General features: G+C 38.3%; 1 protein-coding gene across 1 annotated transcript in view; it reads left to right on the plus strand.

The window, feature by feature from the left end:
* LOC140242389 (uncharacterized) overlaps window positions 1-18,109 on the plus strand; it is a 200,169-nt gene that overhangs the window by 50,222 nt on the left and 131,838 nt on the right. Inside the window, exons 5-6 of the mRNA XM_072322125.1 lie at window positions 9,745-9,894; window positions 11,094-11,133. Coding sequence (XP_072178226.1) covers window positions 9,745-9,894; window positions 11,094-11,133 — 190 coding nt within the window. The remainder of the gene's footprint in view (window positions 1-9,744; window positions 9,895-11,093; window positions 11,134-18,109) is intronic.

Below are 18,109 nucleotides of genomic sequence, written 5' to 3' on the forward strand. Positions count from 1 at the left end.
CTGAGACTACTACACGCAGCATTGGCACTGGCGCCTGTAGCAGTGCTAGTGGTGCGTGTAATAGTCTTGGCGTGTGCAGACTCTTTTACGTTTGTTCCAACAAATCATGATGAAAAGTGGCCAGTAAAATTCTACTGACACCACAATTTGGAACCACATACTACCTGGGGATGTTCATAGAGGTCCCATCTACCACCTTGTCTGGTCAAACCTTTTCTGCGGGGTGGGTTGAACGAACTCCTTAATTAAGCCTCTTACAGGAATTAGCGCCTTACTATTTCTACGAAGGCAAATGCATTCTATGGACCGGTGCAGAAAAAAAGAGACCGTCTGTAATCGGCCTTTGAACTTCTCTATTATGCTCATAATCCCCGACTTTTCTACGAGCGCGTCCAGGAATGTCTTTATATCAACATCCTGTCTATTCAATGAGGTACAATGTAACCTGATACTCTGGCCACCTGGTCTATTCAAAGTATTCTTGCGTAAAACATTCGCATATGTGAGGCTGTGTTTCACCATGATGAATATATAGGACCCCATAAAGGCAATAACCATCGGCTCTTGCGTTGCATGAATGTTATACAGAATATCCTCTATTTGGTTTGTTGGCCAAGTAGATTATTTGAACGACCTGTAAGTGACATAATCAGACTGTCATTCATAGGTATGAGAGAAAGGAAAAAAAAAAACAACTTCAAGCAACATCGAAGTTGAGTTTCGCAGACCAATCTTTCATTTGAGTTAGTTTCTCGGTTTTGTTTCATCAATTATCCCATTCATAATGTTGACAAGAGCCTGATGGGATTTTCAATATTCAAATAAATCATTGCATCTTTCTTGCTTTCTTTGACAACTTATGATAACTAAATCTGAAAAAATCCATGCTATTGCGGTACCTGCCATCCACACAGAAGTTTCTTCTTCTTTTTTTTTTTGTATAAGAAGTTTGCTTTCTGGAATTATCCACTATGTCTGCCTACAGATATGACTTAGGGTTTCCATGGGATAGATAAAAGAGATCAACGAGCACATTTGTGATTCAACAGTAGGGGTTAAATGCTGCCAATTGTATGTACAATGTTATAATTGACTTAAAACTCTACTGCCAAGAAGTATTGCTCATTACGAATCACATGAAATAAGATTTCACATAGTGATAAGACAGAAGTTATTTGTTATAATATTATTATGATGAAAACTCATCACTAACCGGAAAGACTATTGTTTTGTGGAATTTGTATATTTGATAGAACATTTATGAGGTCTTCCGGTCTTCAGGCGAAACACTGGAATCTATGCGATGAGAAGAAAGATTGAAAGGGAGAGAAAGATAGAGGGAGAAAAATAGGCTGGTCTTCTAGATGTTGTTTGATGAATGTACATAATTATATTAGATATTGTTGTATATATATATATATATATATATATAAATAAATATATATATATATATATATATATATATATATATATATATATATATATATAATACAGGCAAAGCATCATCGAGAAGTGATCTTCACTAATGATATTATTCAATCAAAGAATTGGATAACTGGAAAGAGAGGGAGAGAGATCAAAGAGGGTGGGGGGGGGGGGAGAGAAATATGATGGTCTTCTAAATTCTTTTTGATGGATGGTAATCCGATCACACTTTAGCAATCGAAATGTAATGTTACATCCGGTCAGGTTTGTCTATCTATGTTATGGCAATATCTTTTGAGATTGTATATATACGGGCAAAATATCTGTATACGTTTGTAGGCGGGAATGAAGTGGATAGCTGGAAAGGAAAGTGATGAAATGTAATGGGAAAGAATAAAGGAGCACTAATCGAAGGAAATGTATCATAAAAGAAAAGTAATGGAAACTTGATTATAAATAATGGCCCATTATGCAAAGATTTTGCAGTCGTTTTTCTGTATGTTTTTATTTCAATTTCATAGTTAAGTAATTCATAATCGCCAACAAAAAATAGCTTCCTGAAGATGGCCATTCAGGTTTGTTTTCCCTTCGTTATTGGCTATCCCTTCAAATGTAGCATGAACACACTTCAATTTATAGTCCATGGGCCAAGACCCGAAAAATGGGTTGTTGGTACCACCTGAGGTGGCAAAACCTTTTTGGTGTCAGTTTGTTTGTCGGGCAGAGATATGCTTATGAAGCTATGATAGCATTTCCAAATGAGTAGCTTAGTCATAAAAAATGATTTTTTTTTTTTAACCGATTTGGTCTCGTTTTTATATCCCTATACTTCTGAATCGAAACTAACCGCTATAAAAAGAAGAGCACTGTCTTCCGTACGTCCACAGGTGTTCTGTTGTAAACGCGATGCGCTTAGTCTTTATTCAAGGCAGCGAAGGGAATATCCAAAGGGTTATGATGTCCACAGCTGTCACGCGGTGCGCTTAGTCTTTATCTGGACCAATGTACCGTTATCATATCTAAAGTTCCTCATATAAGGGATTATCTATACTATTTTTATACTACCCTCTAAACAAATAAATCAATTTTAAACAAAAATCACTCTGTTTATTTACAATATTATTCATTATAATGCATTGTAGTGTACCGGTCCATTGTTTTTGCATTATCCTTTTTTGTTGGATGAAAATAAAGCGACATCGGCGTGGTGTTAGGGTTTTCACACTAGCGTTTTTGCCGGAAAATGATAGATAATTGCAAAATACGGTAAAATTCAAGAGGAATCTTTTTTTTTTTTTGGTTGTTGTTGTTGTTGTTGTTTTTAGATAAAAGGATATACACTGTATCAAAAGCTTTGGATATTCCCTTCGCCGTCTAGAATAAAGACTAAGCGCACCGCGTTTACAACAGAATACCTGTGAACATACCATAGAGCTGCATTTTACAGCTCTACGGAACATACAGAAAACAGTACTCCTGTGCTTATTTTTTAAGGATGTGCCTCTCTTAATGATTGCGATTGATGTTCAACTATTTCTTTCACGCAAGCTTGAACAGGAAGAAGCTAAAATTCAGGCAAGGAGACGAGTTTTCTTCCATGAGATACAATCCTTAAGACATACATCTATTCCCGAAAGTTGTGTGATTGCTTATGTGCTAAAGAATTGTGTCCATTACATGAATCAGGCACTATACAAAACGGTTGAAATCTACTGAAAGTCAAACTTGGGTTGTTTTTTTTTTTCATTTTGTGCGTCACATCAATCACCACTTCATGAAATGGAGGGCATGTATCAAACGAAACTCGCTGGTCATGCAATCGATAGCCTTGGTCAGCTCACTATTATTGCGTAATTCTAAAGCCCTCACCGCTTGACCGCCGCGCGCACCATGCTTTGTTTTGTCTTCAATGGGGTCAAGAGCAATGCCTCATTAGCATACACCCTAGAAACGGAGGTGGAGTCTCAATCGGGCAAGAACAATAGGTGCGAAACGCAACGCAAAGGCGAGCGTTCGAAAAAAATGTAACCAAAAAAATTGTCTCAGAAAAACTGTGATTTGGGACACTTGTACTCATTTTTACACGCTGAAATTTTCTGTACAAACAGATAAAACATCAAGGAATCAAAATCCGTATAAAAAAAATTCGACCCGAGCACTGCTTCCCCTTCATTTGCGGCTCATTACGGGAAAACTCGCCGTGCGACTTATGACTCATTTTGTCGGAGCGCCACACACGTGATGCGCTCCGTCGGAATGAGTCAAAAGTCGCAAAAAATGAGATCGTAGTTATGCCTATATGTGAATTCTACAGACACTAAGCTTTACACTGATATGTAATACAACTCATTTGGACATCCTTATGGATCATAGAAACGAATATTATCTACGCTTATGATGTCAGTCCATTTTCTAAATAACGGAGAAAATCGCTCTTAAAGTTCGGGCTATGTTCAAGCTAACAACCTGTTTCTTTCACTATAGGCGAAACAATACAACAGTCCTGCTGAGCGACGGCGTTTACGCTCAATCGCACGCACTACGGTATACGGCATAGCTTGGATGTGTAAGATAATGACCCAATCGCAGGACAGGTCTATCATTAACTATTCTAACCAATACGGCAGCCCGAATGTAAACTGAAGTGCGTTAATTTGTGTCCGTGCCGCTGCCGCCGCATGAATGAGTCGGTAAGCGTTGTGTGTCGGCTGCGGTGACTTAGTTGCCGCAAGTTTTTAACTCACAAACAATAGGAAACAGTAGAAAGAAAGAAAGAAAGGCACGCAATGCGTATTACAACAAGCGTCTTTTAGCGAGGGCCTTGATCGCTTCCATTCTCCTCCCATATTGTTGTCAATGGAAACTAAAGGAGATGCGTTTAGCAAGTACCAATACCTATAGTCCATGGGCCAAGACCCGAAAAATGGGTTGTTGGTACCACTCGAGGTGGCAAAACCTTTTTGGTGTCATTTTGTTTGTCGGACATAGATACGCTTATCAAGCTATGATAGCATTTCCAAATGAGTAGCTTAGTCATAATAAATGAATTCTTAACCAATTTGGTTTCGTTTTCATATCCCTCTACTTCTGAATCGAAACTAACCGCTATACAAAGAAGAGCACTGCCTTCTGTATGTCCACAGGTGTTCTGTTGTAAACGCGATGCGCTTAGTCTTTATTCAAGGCAGCGAAGGGAATATCCAAAGGGTTATGATGTCCACAGCTGTCACGCGGTGCAATGCGCTTAGCCTTTATCTAGAACAATGTACCGTTATCATATCTAAAGTTCCTAATAAAAGGGATTATCTATACTGTTTTTATACCACCCTCTCAACAAATACATCAATTATAAACAAAAATCACTCTGTTCATTTACAACATTATCAATTATAATGTATTGTAGTGTACCGGTACATTGTTTTTGCATAATATTTCATTGTTTGAATGGAAATAAAGCGACATTGGCATGGTATTAGCGTTTTCACCGTAGCGTTTTCAGCGGAAAATGATAAATAATTGCTTTGCTGTTGTTGTTGTTTTTAGATAAAGGGATATACACTGTTTTATAAGCTTTTATAAGCTTTGGATATTCCCTTCGCTGCCTTGAATAAAGACTAAGCGCACCGCGTTTACAACAGAACACCTGTGAACATACAGAAGACAGTACTCTTCTTTGTATAGCGGTTGGTCTCGATTCAGAAGTAGAGGGATATAACAACGAGACCAAATTGGTTTAAAATTAATTTACTATGACTAAGCTACTCATTTGGAAATGCTATCATAGCTTGATAGGCATATCTATGCCCGACAAACAAAATGACACCAAAAAGGTATTGCCACCTCAGATGGTACCAATATCTGGCCTGGCCCATGGACTACTAGAGTGAATAGAACCTGAGAACCCATTGTAGGCGGGGATTCAAAAGACAGCATCAATAGAGGAAGTTAATGAAGTTAATTAACGATAGTCGTCTTTTCAGATCGTGTTCTTTGCGTGTACTAAAAACCCTCTAATAATGCACATGGTCGTAATGTTGCAGAGCATCAACGACTGCTTTCGTGCCTGCTCTGCTGCAGCTGTATACAGCCGTAACATTCTGAATTCCCGCCATATTAGGCACATTTCCCTTATAGGCGTTGCATCCACATTATCTTTTATCGCGCTTGCCAAAGCTGCACATAATTTATACTATACGTATCAGAAGCAAATGTTGATGTATAGGCCTAACAGCTTCATGTTGTTGTTTTTTTTTTATAATTATGATTGTATCATATTAATTTAAACTTATAGTGCTTCTTATTCTCGGTCACTTTTATGATACCATAGCATATAAAGAACCATTAACTTGTAGCTTAAACCTATTTTTATTTTTTTTATTTTATTTTTTTTTACAGAACACCACATTTACAATTGCAATCTTTCTGCATTTGAGAAGTTGAGTATAGACCGATAGTCATATTTACAATTATATTCGGAATTAATGCTTTAAAGGCCGTCGTCGTATCGTTTTGTATTCACAAATCTTATACTGAAATAAGTGATTGCTTGATTACTTTCGGGTAAAGGAACCACGGGAAAAGGAACGCATTTATCTGTTTATTATTTTTTTCTTAACGAACCTAAGCTAATAGCGAACCATATGAATTGTGTGATCTATGAACCTTCAGAATAATCAATAACCCCCCCCCCCCAACAAAAGGAAGCATTTCGTAGTGCGTCTCAGTACTCCTGTGTTCGTTTTTAAGGATGTGGCTTCTCTTTATGATTGCGGTTGATGTTCAACTATTTCTTTCCCGCAAGCTTGAAAAAGAAGAAGCTAAAATTCAGGCAAGGAGACGAGTTTTCTTCCATAAGATACAATCATTAAGACATACATTTATTCTCAAAAGTTGTGTGATTGCTTATGCGCTAAAGAATTTTGCCCATTATATGTATCAGGCACTAAACAAAACAGTTGAAATCTACTGAAAATTGAACTTCGTTTCCTTTCTTCTTCTTTTTTTTTTTTTTTTTTTTTTTTTTGGTGTGTAATTTCATTTCCATTTCAAGTGGGGATAGACGACTAGAAAATAGTTTGTCTATACTGGTGGGAGACACTAGTGTTCCAGTACATACTCCGCATTTAAACAGTTGTCATATTTTCGTAGTCATAATCAGATAATGGACACGTGATATATTATAAAAATGAAAATACAAAACAACGAACACGTCATATGTACAAACATTATTAGCTTCAATGAATTATACTTACCTGAAATATTCTGCATAGAAAAAAAGAAAACACGCGTGCCAATTAAACAATATCAAATTAAAAAATATCATAGAATTAATAGAACACACAGCGATATCATGCACGGCAGATCAAATCAAGTTCAGTTGGTGAGAAAGCTCATTGAAGTTATAAAGTTGACTTATTTACGTTTTCCTTTCTATTTATGAAAACAGAATTATATTGTATATCTATTGAAGCGGATTGTCTCTGTTGCAAACTATTGCCAAAGATAGCATTGTTAATCTTCTGAGCAAATCCGAATCCTTAAAGTACTGTAATTTTTGCTTGAATTGATAATGTAATAACCCATATGACTTTATAAAGGACTCGCAAATTTAAAGTTTCAAACCGAATACTAAAACATTACATTGTACACGGTCTATTTCGAAAAATCATTTGAATGCGTTGTGTTAGCATTTAATAGCATCAATCTGCCTTTTATTTTCCGTACGTAAAGCGCACAAAAACGTAACCGACATTACCAAATACAGTGGAATGCCTTGTACGGCGTGATATTATCATTAGAAGTATATCCCATTCCTTTTACTTTTCTTTGCTTGAAGCAGTAGTCAAACCATGTGTCATTTTCGAAGCGACATCACTTGGGAATTAGAATGTATGAAGATGATCGTTACTCGTGTATTTCGCGCTATTATTATAGCATTTGCATTTTCCAACTGTTATTGACAGTATTTTGTTACTGTATGCTTACGATTACGAATGTCGGTTATCAATTCAAAAGACTAGTTCATCAATCGAACTATAAAGGTAATACTGTTGTGTTGAAAGTAGTTCGGTACAAGTTCAAAACGCAATCGAAGTCATCGTCACAGGGTGAACTAATAGCTCTCTAAAAAAACTTGTTTAGGCCGTAAAGATTGGCGTATGCAATCTTTGTAGAAAGTTTTGACTGAGGCCATCTTTTGAGTATTTTGAGAAATTATATGAAGATTTTTTTTTAATTATGTAAAGAATTAGTTTGATTTCGACTATGAGAATAAAAAGGCGCGGTTACCTCAATCATGTCGTAGTTCGATTAGGCATGATGGGTAAAGTGAATTCATGACTTGTTGAGAGAGAGAGAGAGAGAAGAGAGAGAGAGAGAGAGGCCAAGCAAGAGGCAATAGGCTACTTGTACATAATGTCCACCGACAGACACAAACACAGATTATCACAGCTAGTAGACGCTTATAATTGACCATGTCAATTACGCTGGGGTCGCTCATAACACACAAAGGGCCTCCATGGAACACGTCAATTTCTATATGTGGGACAGTACAATATTTTCGCGATTTCGTGCCGAGTAAAGGAATGATATCCTTATGATTTCAGCTGGCGCTCGCTGCTGACCCATCTAATCATCACGTTACACCTTAGGTATCATCTTATAGCTGGATAATAATTTTCCTTTTACATGGTATGCGTTCGTTAGTGCCCTACAATGAAAAAGAAGACTCTTAGGGGAATTTTAGACGAGTATGTGAACCCATTATTTCCGGGACATCGGTAATGAATTAGCCATGCACGAAGTCGATGACCTTTTATGTCTCTTGGAAAATTTAAACAATATTGCATTCAGGTTTTAACCTTAACCTGTCAAATTAAAAAAGAAAAATCATGTGAAACCGTAATTCAGTGATCATGATCTGCGGGGTCAACTCGAGGTCACCCGTGCGAGAACTTAGATATTCTAGACGGGGTTTTTCGGCTTGCCGACTGACTGGCAATAAGCAAGCAAGGGTTTGAAGCTCCTTGGCGCAAGTAACAAGCCTTTCGTATTGTCGGGAATCGTCTCATTTCACGCTTGCGCTGAAACTGTCGGCCGGGGAATGGCGCATGGACTCGCACGCGGTATACACCTGATACACACGTACCGTGTAAGCACTGCGGGAACCAAGCACTGGCGGCACGGGGCCGTGCAAAATCGCACCCAAAAGCCGCACGGGTCCGTGCGCCCGACCCGCACGGGACCGTGCGCCAGACCCGCACGGGTCCGTGCGACAGCGTGCGAGGGAGTATGGATCCGCACGGAGGTGCACGACTACGCACGGGCGCGTACAGGGGCGCACGGAGCCATACGCTCCCGTGCGAGATCGCACGAACCTGCACGCAGCCGCACGAAGCGACCCCGTGCGCAGTGCGTGCGGGAGTAACATAACATAATGGTCTGACTGTATATATATATTGCAATAAAGCCTAGAATAAAAAGAAATACATTGTAGTATTTTCTCATTAAACCATAACTCTAGATATAGTTTTAATAGTTTGGAAACATTCACGTGTGTATTTACCAATACTTAACCTCAATTATATGGATTCAGATTTTTTGCAGTGGTTGTTTCTGTTCCTAACTCTCATTTTAGAACTATTTGAAATCACTAATAATGGGTTTTTGTTTCTTCTGCAAATGGTAAATTATGTCTTTAAGGGAAAATGTTCAAATGTCACTTGACTTCCTCTCATAAAAAATTTAGCCAGCAATCCAAATAAAACTTAGTTTAAGGAAATTCAACACTCAACAAATTTGTGGCCAACATGTCACCTTGATTTTTTTTTTCAAATTATGTGAATTATTGGGAGAACCATGCATTACGCAGATGTATGTTGGCGGCATACCAGTTGCCATACTGACATTTCTAGTTAGGAAATTTTCTTTGCTAGATCCAGATGTGCTAGAGCCCTCTTTATTGGGTGACGACTAATGTAAAAGATACGAAAAATGAAAGTTTTTATGGGAGCCTCAGGGTCATGCTCTTTTGCCTAAAGGAGTGGTACATCTATGCATATACATGTTGAGGAGGGGAGCATAATACCAGGTCGTGCAAAATACACTCAGTCTGATTACCACTGCTTGGAAACGCATGGCCAAAGTTTTAAGGAAACTTGGCAAGAATAATCCTTGAATAAGGGATTATTGCAAATTGGTTATTCCACCCAGTGTGGGGGGGGGGGGGGGGACTTATATTTGTCCATGACCAATCAATCGAAAGCTCCATACACCTGTGTTCCCATCAAAGCATTGTTGTGTATTTGATTTGCTTGGCAGGTGGAGGAGTACAAGGAAAAGACGTCGGAGTACTTGAAAACTCAGAAGAATCTTCAGCGTCAGCTAGCAAGGGCCAAGAGAGAGGCTCGTGAAGCACAAGCGGAACTGGCAAGGATGAAGCAAGATGCTAGACGCAAGGCCATGAAGGAGGTAACAGTCTTTCCAGTGCATGAATAGCTTGTTAAAGGTCCAGTTTACCTTTGGGAGCAGTGATTTCAAAAATGTTCAAGATATCACATTTCATGCATATGTGTAGGTCTGTTGTATCATAAAACATCCTACCATATGAAATATTTGCAATAAAACCTAAAATATAAGGAGATATCAGGGTTTTTCTCAGTAAACCGTAACTGTATACGGTTTAGTCTGGAAACATTTTTATTATAACTATTGTTCACATTTTGTGTATTTAACAACACTTAACATCGATTATACGGATTCAAATTTTGACAGTGGTTGTTTCTATCCCTAACTCACATTTTAGAACTATTTTAAAGCACTAATGCTTTCACCTGCAAATGGTAAATTATGCCTTTAACCTAAGACACCCTAGATGCATGAAGAGATGACAAACTAAAGATTAATAAAGAGAGCAGCAGTACTCCAGTGGATGCTGAACAATGTGATAAATGACAGAAGTTGGTGAACATCATCAAATGAAGTAAAGACAAGAGTATGGCTTTAATAGGTTTCAAGGCTGTATGCAGGGCTCGACACTAATGGTGGCCCGGTGGCCCGGGGCCACCAAAAACGCACATTGGGCCACCAAAATTTCAGAAAGGAAGAAGTTGGTGGCCTGATTGGCCACCAAAAAAGGTCGTACGTTTGCCTTTGGGCCACCAAAAATAAAAGTTAGTGTGGAGCCCTGCTGTATGTATGAAATCATGTACATGTATGTATGTTCATCAAAGATTTACGTAAAATGGCGGAAGTCACATCGGAGTGAGACAAAGGCACATGCAGGTATAAAATTCTTTCCAGGGAATATGAAGTGAAATAGAACATGAATGCCAGTGATTAAGTGATTTCTTTGAGCACCAGACGCAACTAAATCATACCAGTATTCAACAAAAGCTGTTGGACACTTGTGCAGTCACTACTCTGACTCTGGACTAATTTTCATAGCAAAGCACAAAGCGTGAATGATTAGGGGCTCTTTCCTTCAATTTGTAAAATGAAGTGAAGGCTTCTTTTAACTAGCATTTGATAAGTTTGCTGTGTTTTGCTCAAAGATTCAATCATCAAAAAATCTGTAAAAAAATATCCTAGAGGTTATTGTTATATTTGACACCGTCCTGTGCATTATATACAGTTCTGTACTATGTGATTGATGTGATTCATATTCACAGAAAGCCAAAGGAAAGAGAGCAGAGCAGAAAAAAGAAACAGGTAAGTTACGGTAGTAATTTTTTTTCAGCCTATGGTTACTAGAGCTGGAAATAATTTGATGCAAGGAATATTTTGAAGAAAATCTGTAAGATATCCTAAGATCATTGTCAATATATATATATATATATATATTTATAATAGTAGTGGTACGGGGACATGAATTAGTATATCCCCTCGTTATGGGGACTATATCGATTATGGGGACGTCAAAATGTCCCCTTAACCGTTAAGCTTCCTGGCGACGCAGCTTGGTCAATTCATCCCATGAACTCTTGAAAAAAAAAAAAAAACATTCATTGGAATGAACCAAATCTCAAAAATAGTGGTGGGAATTTCGTGCTCACATGTTTTCTTGTTTCAAACGATGCATTTTAAATCTTTAGGATAAAATGAAAGCGCACACCGGGCAAAAATCAAAGACGAGCGCCATCTTGGGTCGCACGGCGGCGAGCCCTAACCCTAGCGCTAACCCTAGCCCTATGGCTATGGCAGTTCTGTGGGCATATCGCATGCATAGCGCGAAATTAACCTTAGTAGGTACCAAGCGTGCCTTGCATGCGACGATATACGAGGCAGACGCGATGAATGCCATCGCACACTTTGAACTACCAATGCAATGGATCATCATATCGTCTTCAACTTTTCAAACGAAGTCAGAAACAGCCCACCCTAAAACCTAAGGTAAGTAGCGGCAATTTATATAAGCACAGTAATATCAAAAGTACTGTAAAGTCCATGAGTAAGACGAAGTCTGACAGACTGGAAAGTCAGTGTAGACTGTAACTGCGACCAGCACAGCAGCCCCATGAATAACATGAATAACCGCTTGTTTGATGATTATTTCGATATAAGAGATGTTTTGTGCATGAGGCCTCTTTAATCCAGTCCCACACGTTTACATTGGACTGTGTGAAAGTTAGGATGGATGCAGTTGCTCGCGCAGCAGCTGCGCTGATGTGACTCTGCATTCTGTACAAACCATTCACATTGCACAATGAACTGTGGACGCATGGTAGAAGAGGACTCTGGCTAGCCTCTTGTTGCACACAAAGAGAAGTTTTCTTTTCCATAACTACATTTGTAGCTGGAGGGGTGGTCTGAACTACAGAAGTGAGTGTAGCTTAGTCTGTAAGTCATTAGGTAGGTCCTTGAAATTATGTAATTTGAGCAAAAGAGATGATTCATCCAAGGGACTGAATATTATGAACTCTGTTGTACTTGTATTGTAGAGTCCGCTCATTACTATAAATTCTTTCTGGTCAGTTTATTCTGTCTTTATTTGTTACATTACTATAAATGACACAATGTCTAACTCATTGAACTGTGTTACATATAAATTCTATAGTATGGCTACGCTGTTAAAAAGTGTAGAGTCTGTGCACTGTGTAATATTAATCAGTGCAGTGCCACATCTTCATGATTTTGAAGAAAACTAAGTGCATGATTGCCCTAGACTGCATGTAGGCCTAGTTAGAACCATACTAACTTTAAATCATGGCTAAATGGCTGCCAATTGGTCAAATTTTAAAGTCCAATTGCTGGGCCCCGAGTTGAATTGGGAAGTTAATATTTATGAATTTATGCATTTTGGAATGTGTTTGGCTTTGGGAGCTGCATCAATCAAGATTAAGCATAGCCATAGGCATAGAAACTACTACAAGACCTCTAACGTTTTCTGTGTAACGTTATTGTAGCCTTTGATGCGAGGTAACTATACACAGCCCAGTCGCTGAAATTAAATAGCGACAGGCAAGGTAGAGGTGACTTGTCAGATATTAATGGCTAACCGTTTCCTCTGACACAAAATGCTGGGGGGGGGGGTGTTTTATTTTATTTTGTTTTGTTTTTTGCTTCCAGGAAAAAAAAATAAGAGAGCATTCATTAAGATGTAACTGGTACCGCAGAAATGGAAACTTGGCTAATTTCATTGGCAGTCATGTGTAGAGGTAGACCAATAAATCTGCCTCTTGTCCGGTAGCCTCTTGTTAATTGTATGTATACGGTCGGTAAATACAGTCGACCGTATTACAGACTGTACAGTTAACAATTAGGCTACTGAACAAGAGACAAATTTATCAGTCTAACCAGTCAGTGTAGATAGACACAGCCCCGTCCTGTACACAAGAGGTATAATTTCTAACAAGTATAGGTCTAACTAATTTGTTAGGTTTTCCTCAGTGTAATTTGTTGTGAATGCATGATATTTATATCCCCTTATATTAGGCATGCATTAATAGTAATTAATAAGCAGCTACAGTAAGAAGGTAACACAGGCAAGGAAGTACATTGGTAGAAATACAATTCATTTCCAAAGTCCAGTTACATGTAGATTCTATAGCTCTGTATGAGCTAAAATGTTGGTTGAACAGTTCAAACTATCAGTAGGTAGGGATCTATTTTAGTATGACTATTTTTTATTTGAACATTGTTCAGTGAATAGTGTAGGAGTAGGCCCTAGACCCTCTACCGAGCGACTAGTGATTCTCTAGTTTGTTAAGAATACTGCCATCTCACTCAGGATAAGATAAAGTGGAAGAAATTAATGAATATTAGGAGTTGATTACTGCTTTTGAACTTCCCATTTTGGAATTTAAGTCTGACTTTACGCATGGCTTCAGGCTATGCATGAAGTTACGCAGGACTTGGTGGGACTTATGTATGACCTAGAGCTTTGTGAAACAGGATTTAAAGTCCTGCGTAAAATTACGCAGGACTTTGGGATTTACGCAGGGTTTGAGGATTTACGCATAAGTGTAGTCAAACTTGTTTCTTTGTGAAACACCCCCCGGGTATCATCGCACAACACAGATACACACACATTGCTACATTACTTGGTTATGTGTTGAAATCCATCTGTGACCTGAAATTCGAGCCTAAAATTCCTCATTTCATCTCCAAAAACTTTTGACAAGCCGCTTCCATTGAAAAAGTGACTTTCTTAACTTCAATGTTATAAGGCGTGTAGTTGCGATGAAACATCATATTTTTCGCTCTTCAGATGGATTCAAAAATCAAAATGTTGTCCAGCGCATGTTCAGTAGCATAGCTGTATGATGGCAGCTATCGGATTCTTGTGAGATCCCAGGTCGCTGGACTAGGGAGAAGGTGCAGGTCGATCACCGAAACCCTTGGCTGTTTTGTGTGTGTTTTCACTGCGCATGTGCCAGCTTCCGATTACTATCGAATGCGATCGATCGGAAGTTCCCATAGGTTTATACATGGTCGCTGCTATCGGGCGAATATCCCAGCCTTGTGGTCGATTACCAAGGACTTTTTTTAAAGGACTTTGATGGTCATTACTGACCATAGCAGTGGTCATTGTATTTTCTCTCTTTAGTGTGAATTGTCAGTGTGAGTAGATGATTATATTTGTGCAGTAAGCTGAAATTCATTTTAATTTTCTTCACCCAAAATTGATCAAACAAGCTAAAGGTGATGAAGATCCCCTCCCTTACTCTAGGTAGTCTTAAGTTAAGTCTAAGACTAAATATGATTCTATTAAAAGTAAGTTAATTCCCAGTTGACCTAACACCACCTGGTTTATAATGCACTTGGGCAAATTTCCACTTCAGCTAATTTCCACTCGTCTAATTTCCGAATGGTCTAACAAGTCACATTCATGTAGTCTACATGCCACTTAACTGTTGGTCTAGTAACATTTATGTGGGCTACACCCACTTTGGCTAATAACATATCGTCTACCTATCAGATTGACCAAATACCATTCAGACTAGTCTTATTTTTAATTGTCGTTCAGTCTAAGAACCAATTAGGCTACTTATCGTTACAGTTCAATTGTCATATAAAAAAATCTAGTCTAGTCCAGGACCACTTGCTCAAATATATTACTTGGTTTGATATCCATTTAGTCTAGATCTAGTCTAATAGTCATTTGGGCTAACCCCTCAGTGTAACGATGGAGATTTTATTCAGAAATCAGGCCAGACGCTCATCGTGTAAAGTATCAATTATCACTATGATGCTGAAAATGAAAAAAAAAAAAACAACAACACTACAAGATTCTAATTATAAGAAGTGTAGATGGGCCTGATCCAAAAATAGTTCAACGTTTTCAAATTGAAATTTATGTTCACTTTTGCATGTCATTAGAAAGAAGAAAATCTGCAGTACTCAGTATATGACTTGTAATGAAATTGAAAGTCAAAAATGGGCCTGAGCTTTCAATCCTACATGTAGCAGAATCTTCGTCGGAGGCAAAATGACAAACATGAAAAATAAACAGACACTTATATGGACTACAGATTAGAGACATGTAACAACAAAACATGTACTATCAGAGAGGGGTAAGGACACAGAACAATGAAAACAAAAGGATGGTAGGGTGTCATTAGCAGGAGGACAATGAGGTATGGGAGGGGGATTAAAGTGAAAAGTTAATAGTGAAAAGGGGGGGGGGTCAAACAGGATGCATAGAAAATGTCATAACATGCTGATGTACAATAGTGTGGCAAAATGTAGCCAACTAGTTACACTGTACATTGGTGTCTGATGAAATATGATACACACTATATTATGAATATGGATATATCAATCAAGTCTATATACACTGTATCTAAGGGAATGAAGGGGAAAAAGATATATGGAATATTCAAATTTTTTTGACAAATTACCATGGAAATGGGAAAAACAGCCATGTGCACTCTGCTTAGTCACCAAGAAGACACCATTACGGAAGGTACTTGAACTTGAAGGAAAGTAGGTCTGAACATTTATGTAGTTTTGTGGGTTTTCAATAGTTTCTAAGCCGTTAGATAATGTAAGTTTGTTAAATAATTTAATTTGTAATCAGTCATTCTTCTTCATTTTCTTCTTCTTCTTCTTCTTCTTCTTCTACTATATACTTCATCTCCTAGGGCCTCCCCCTTCTTCTTTAATCTTCATCATTCTCCTTAATTTCTCTTCTTTTCCTCTTCATTTCTCATTTTTCTTCTGTTTCTCATCTTCACTTCCTCCTCCTTCTTGTTTATCTTCATCGTTGTCTTTTTCAGTCGCGGCGCTCAACCTCAATTAGCCGCCTGAAAGCTTTCACTCAGCCCTGCCTAATTTGCATAAAATGAACAATTTGTTTGCATGAAACCGCTACGGGAGAGTCTCTGCAAAACTGTAATATCTCGTCTTAGAAACCACCAAATGAAATGATATAAACTTCAAAGTGAAGAATGAGAGTTGCTCTAACACGTAATTACATGTACTGTCATTTGTAGTAAATCTTGTTTTAATATGTAAAAAATCAGGAAAATGAGGTGCCTCTTTTTTCCTTTTTTAGTGTGATAATGTTTCAGTATTTTCCATATTTTTCATCATTGCGCAAGATCGAAACTTTGATGTATGAAATATCAGAGTACATCAAAAGTCTCCTCCAAATATCTTTTTATAATCTTATGTCGAACTGTTATGTTGGGAAAAAATCGAAGGCAACGTCATATTTCACGAACCGTTGAGCGTTCATAGCGTATTTCTATGAATGGCAGTTTGTGTAAGGTTATTTTCACTCTATTCCTTGTGGGGAGTAAAATATGCACTTACTAAAGCCGAAATTGGGCCTCCAAAATGACAAAGACCTAGATACCGATACGATTAGTTATTAAGAAATAAATGAGGATACTGTTGAAATATGGAGGTTTGTTGCCACTATAACTCACTGCTGCAGCGCATCAGTTTTGTTTTGTTCGAACCAAGCTACAACTGTAGATAGATCTACGAGTGACTATGTGAGATTGTGTCGCGAATTCACTGCTTCACTCGTGTGAAACAGACACCGAGATTGCTCTATGAAAGATTTAATTTACATAAATTTGGTAGATTACCTGATTCAAGGAATCTTCAACTCTTACTGTGCTACATATGTTGAGTTTCAGTGTTGAAAATGAAATTGTACATAATTATTTTCCTCTCATGTATGATCTAGACTAGACAAATCACGCAAAACCTACCTACAAAACCTTCTGCTGTTAACGCGCCTACATGCAGTGTAGTAAAACAAGAAACAGCTGATCGCTGACGTACATTTGCTCAGGAAAAAACTCGTAGAGCACATGCGCATTGAGGCGATATTCTCAGCCGATAGTTGCAGCTTCCAGTCTTTTTATGTGAAGGACTCTATTTTTGAAGGCAGATTTAGAGAAAACTACTAATTGCACTAACACAAAAATGCGCAGGAAGTGAGACTGGACTCTGATGTCTAGTGACATGTGATTTTTTTTGCATATTCATATTGCCCCAGACTTATGTCGGGAACAAAAACAAAACCCCTTCTCACGGTACTCTGAAGCAGAGGTGAGGGCTTCAAAACTTCTACACAAAATTTTGACCTTTGACTTCTTTGACTTCTTTGACTTCTTTGACCTTGATTTTTTACCTATATTGTAAATTTTGCTACAAAATGCTACTTCTGGCGGGGACATATATTACGCACCGCGTAATTTCTACGTTTCCTTGTTACCTCTGACATATAATATCGCTGACATTTTTACATCTGACATTGTAAACGTGACATTTTTGCCTGGCACCGAACAAACCGTACCCGGAACAGTGGTTAATTTCTCTGAATATATGGAAGAACAATGTTAAATTGGCATAAACTTTGGGTTAAACAATACCGATTGTTCATCGCTAAAATCTGTTGCAAGGGCCTAATTGATTTAATAGTCTCACAGTGAAATCATAACTAGATGTTAAGACGTAAAACCATCAAACTGGAATTGAGTAGGATCGACACTTGGAATGGCTTATCTTTGTTGCTACTGCCTTTATTTACCGCATTAACAGTCACTAACCCTGGCTCGCGGGTCGAACCTGAGAGCCGAGTCTGAGTCTGACCCGCCTTATTTTTTCATTTGTTAACACCCAATCACAGGCCAAGTAAGGCGGGTCTGACCCGCCTTTTTTTGCCCCAAGAAAAGGGTATAGGGTTCGTCCCACAAGCAGGGGCTGCTCCGGCTTTTTTGGCATGTGT

Source organism: Diadema setosum, chromosome 19, assembly GCF_964275005.1.
Source record: "Diadema setosum chromosome 19, eeDiaSeto1, whole genome shotgun sequence".
NCBI classification, from domain to species: domain Eukaryota; kingdom Metazoa; phylum Echinodermata; class Echinoidea; order Diadematoida; family Diadematidae; genus Diadema; species Diadema setosum.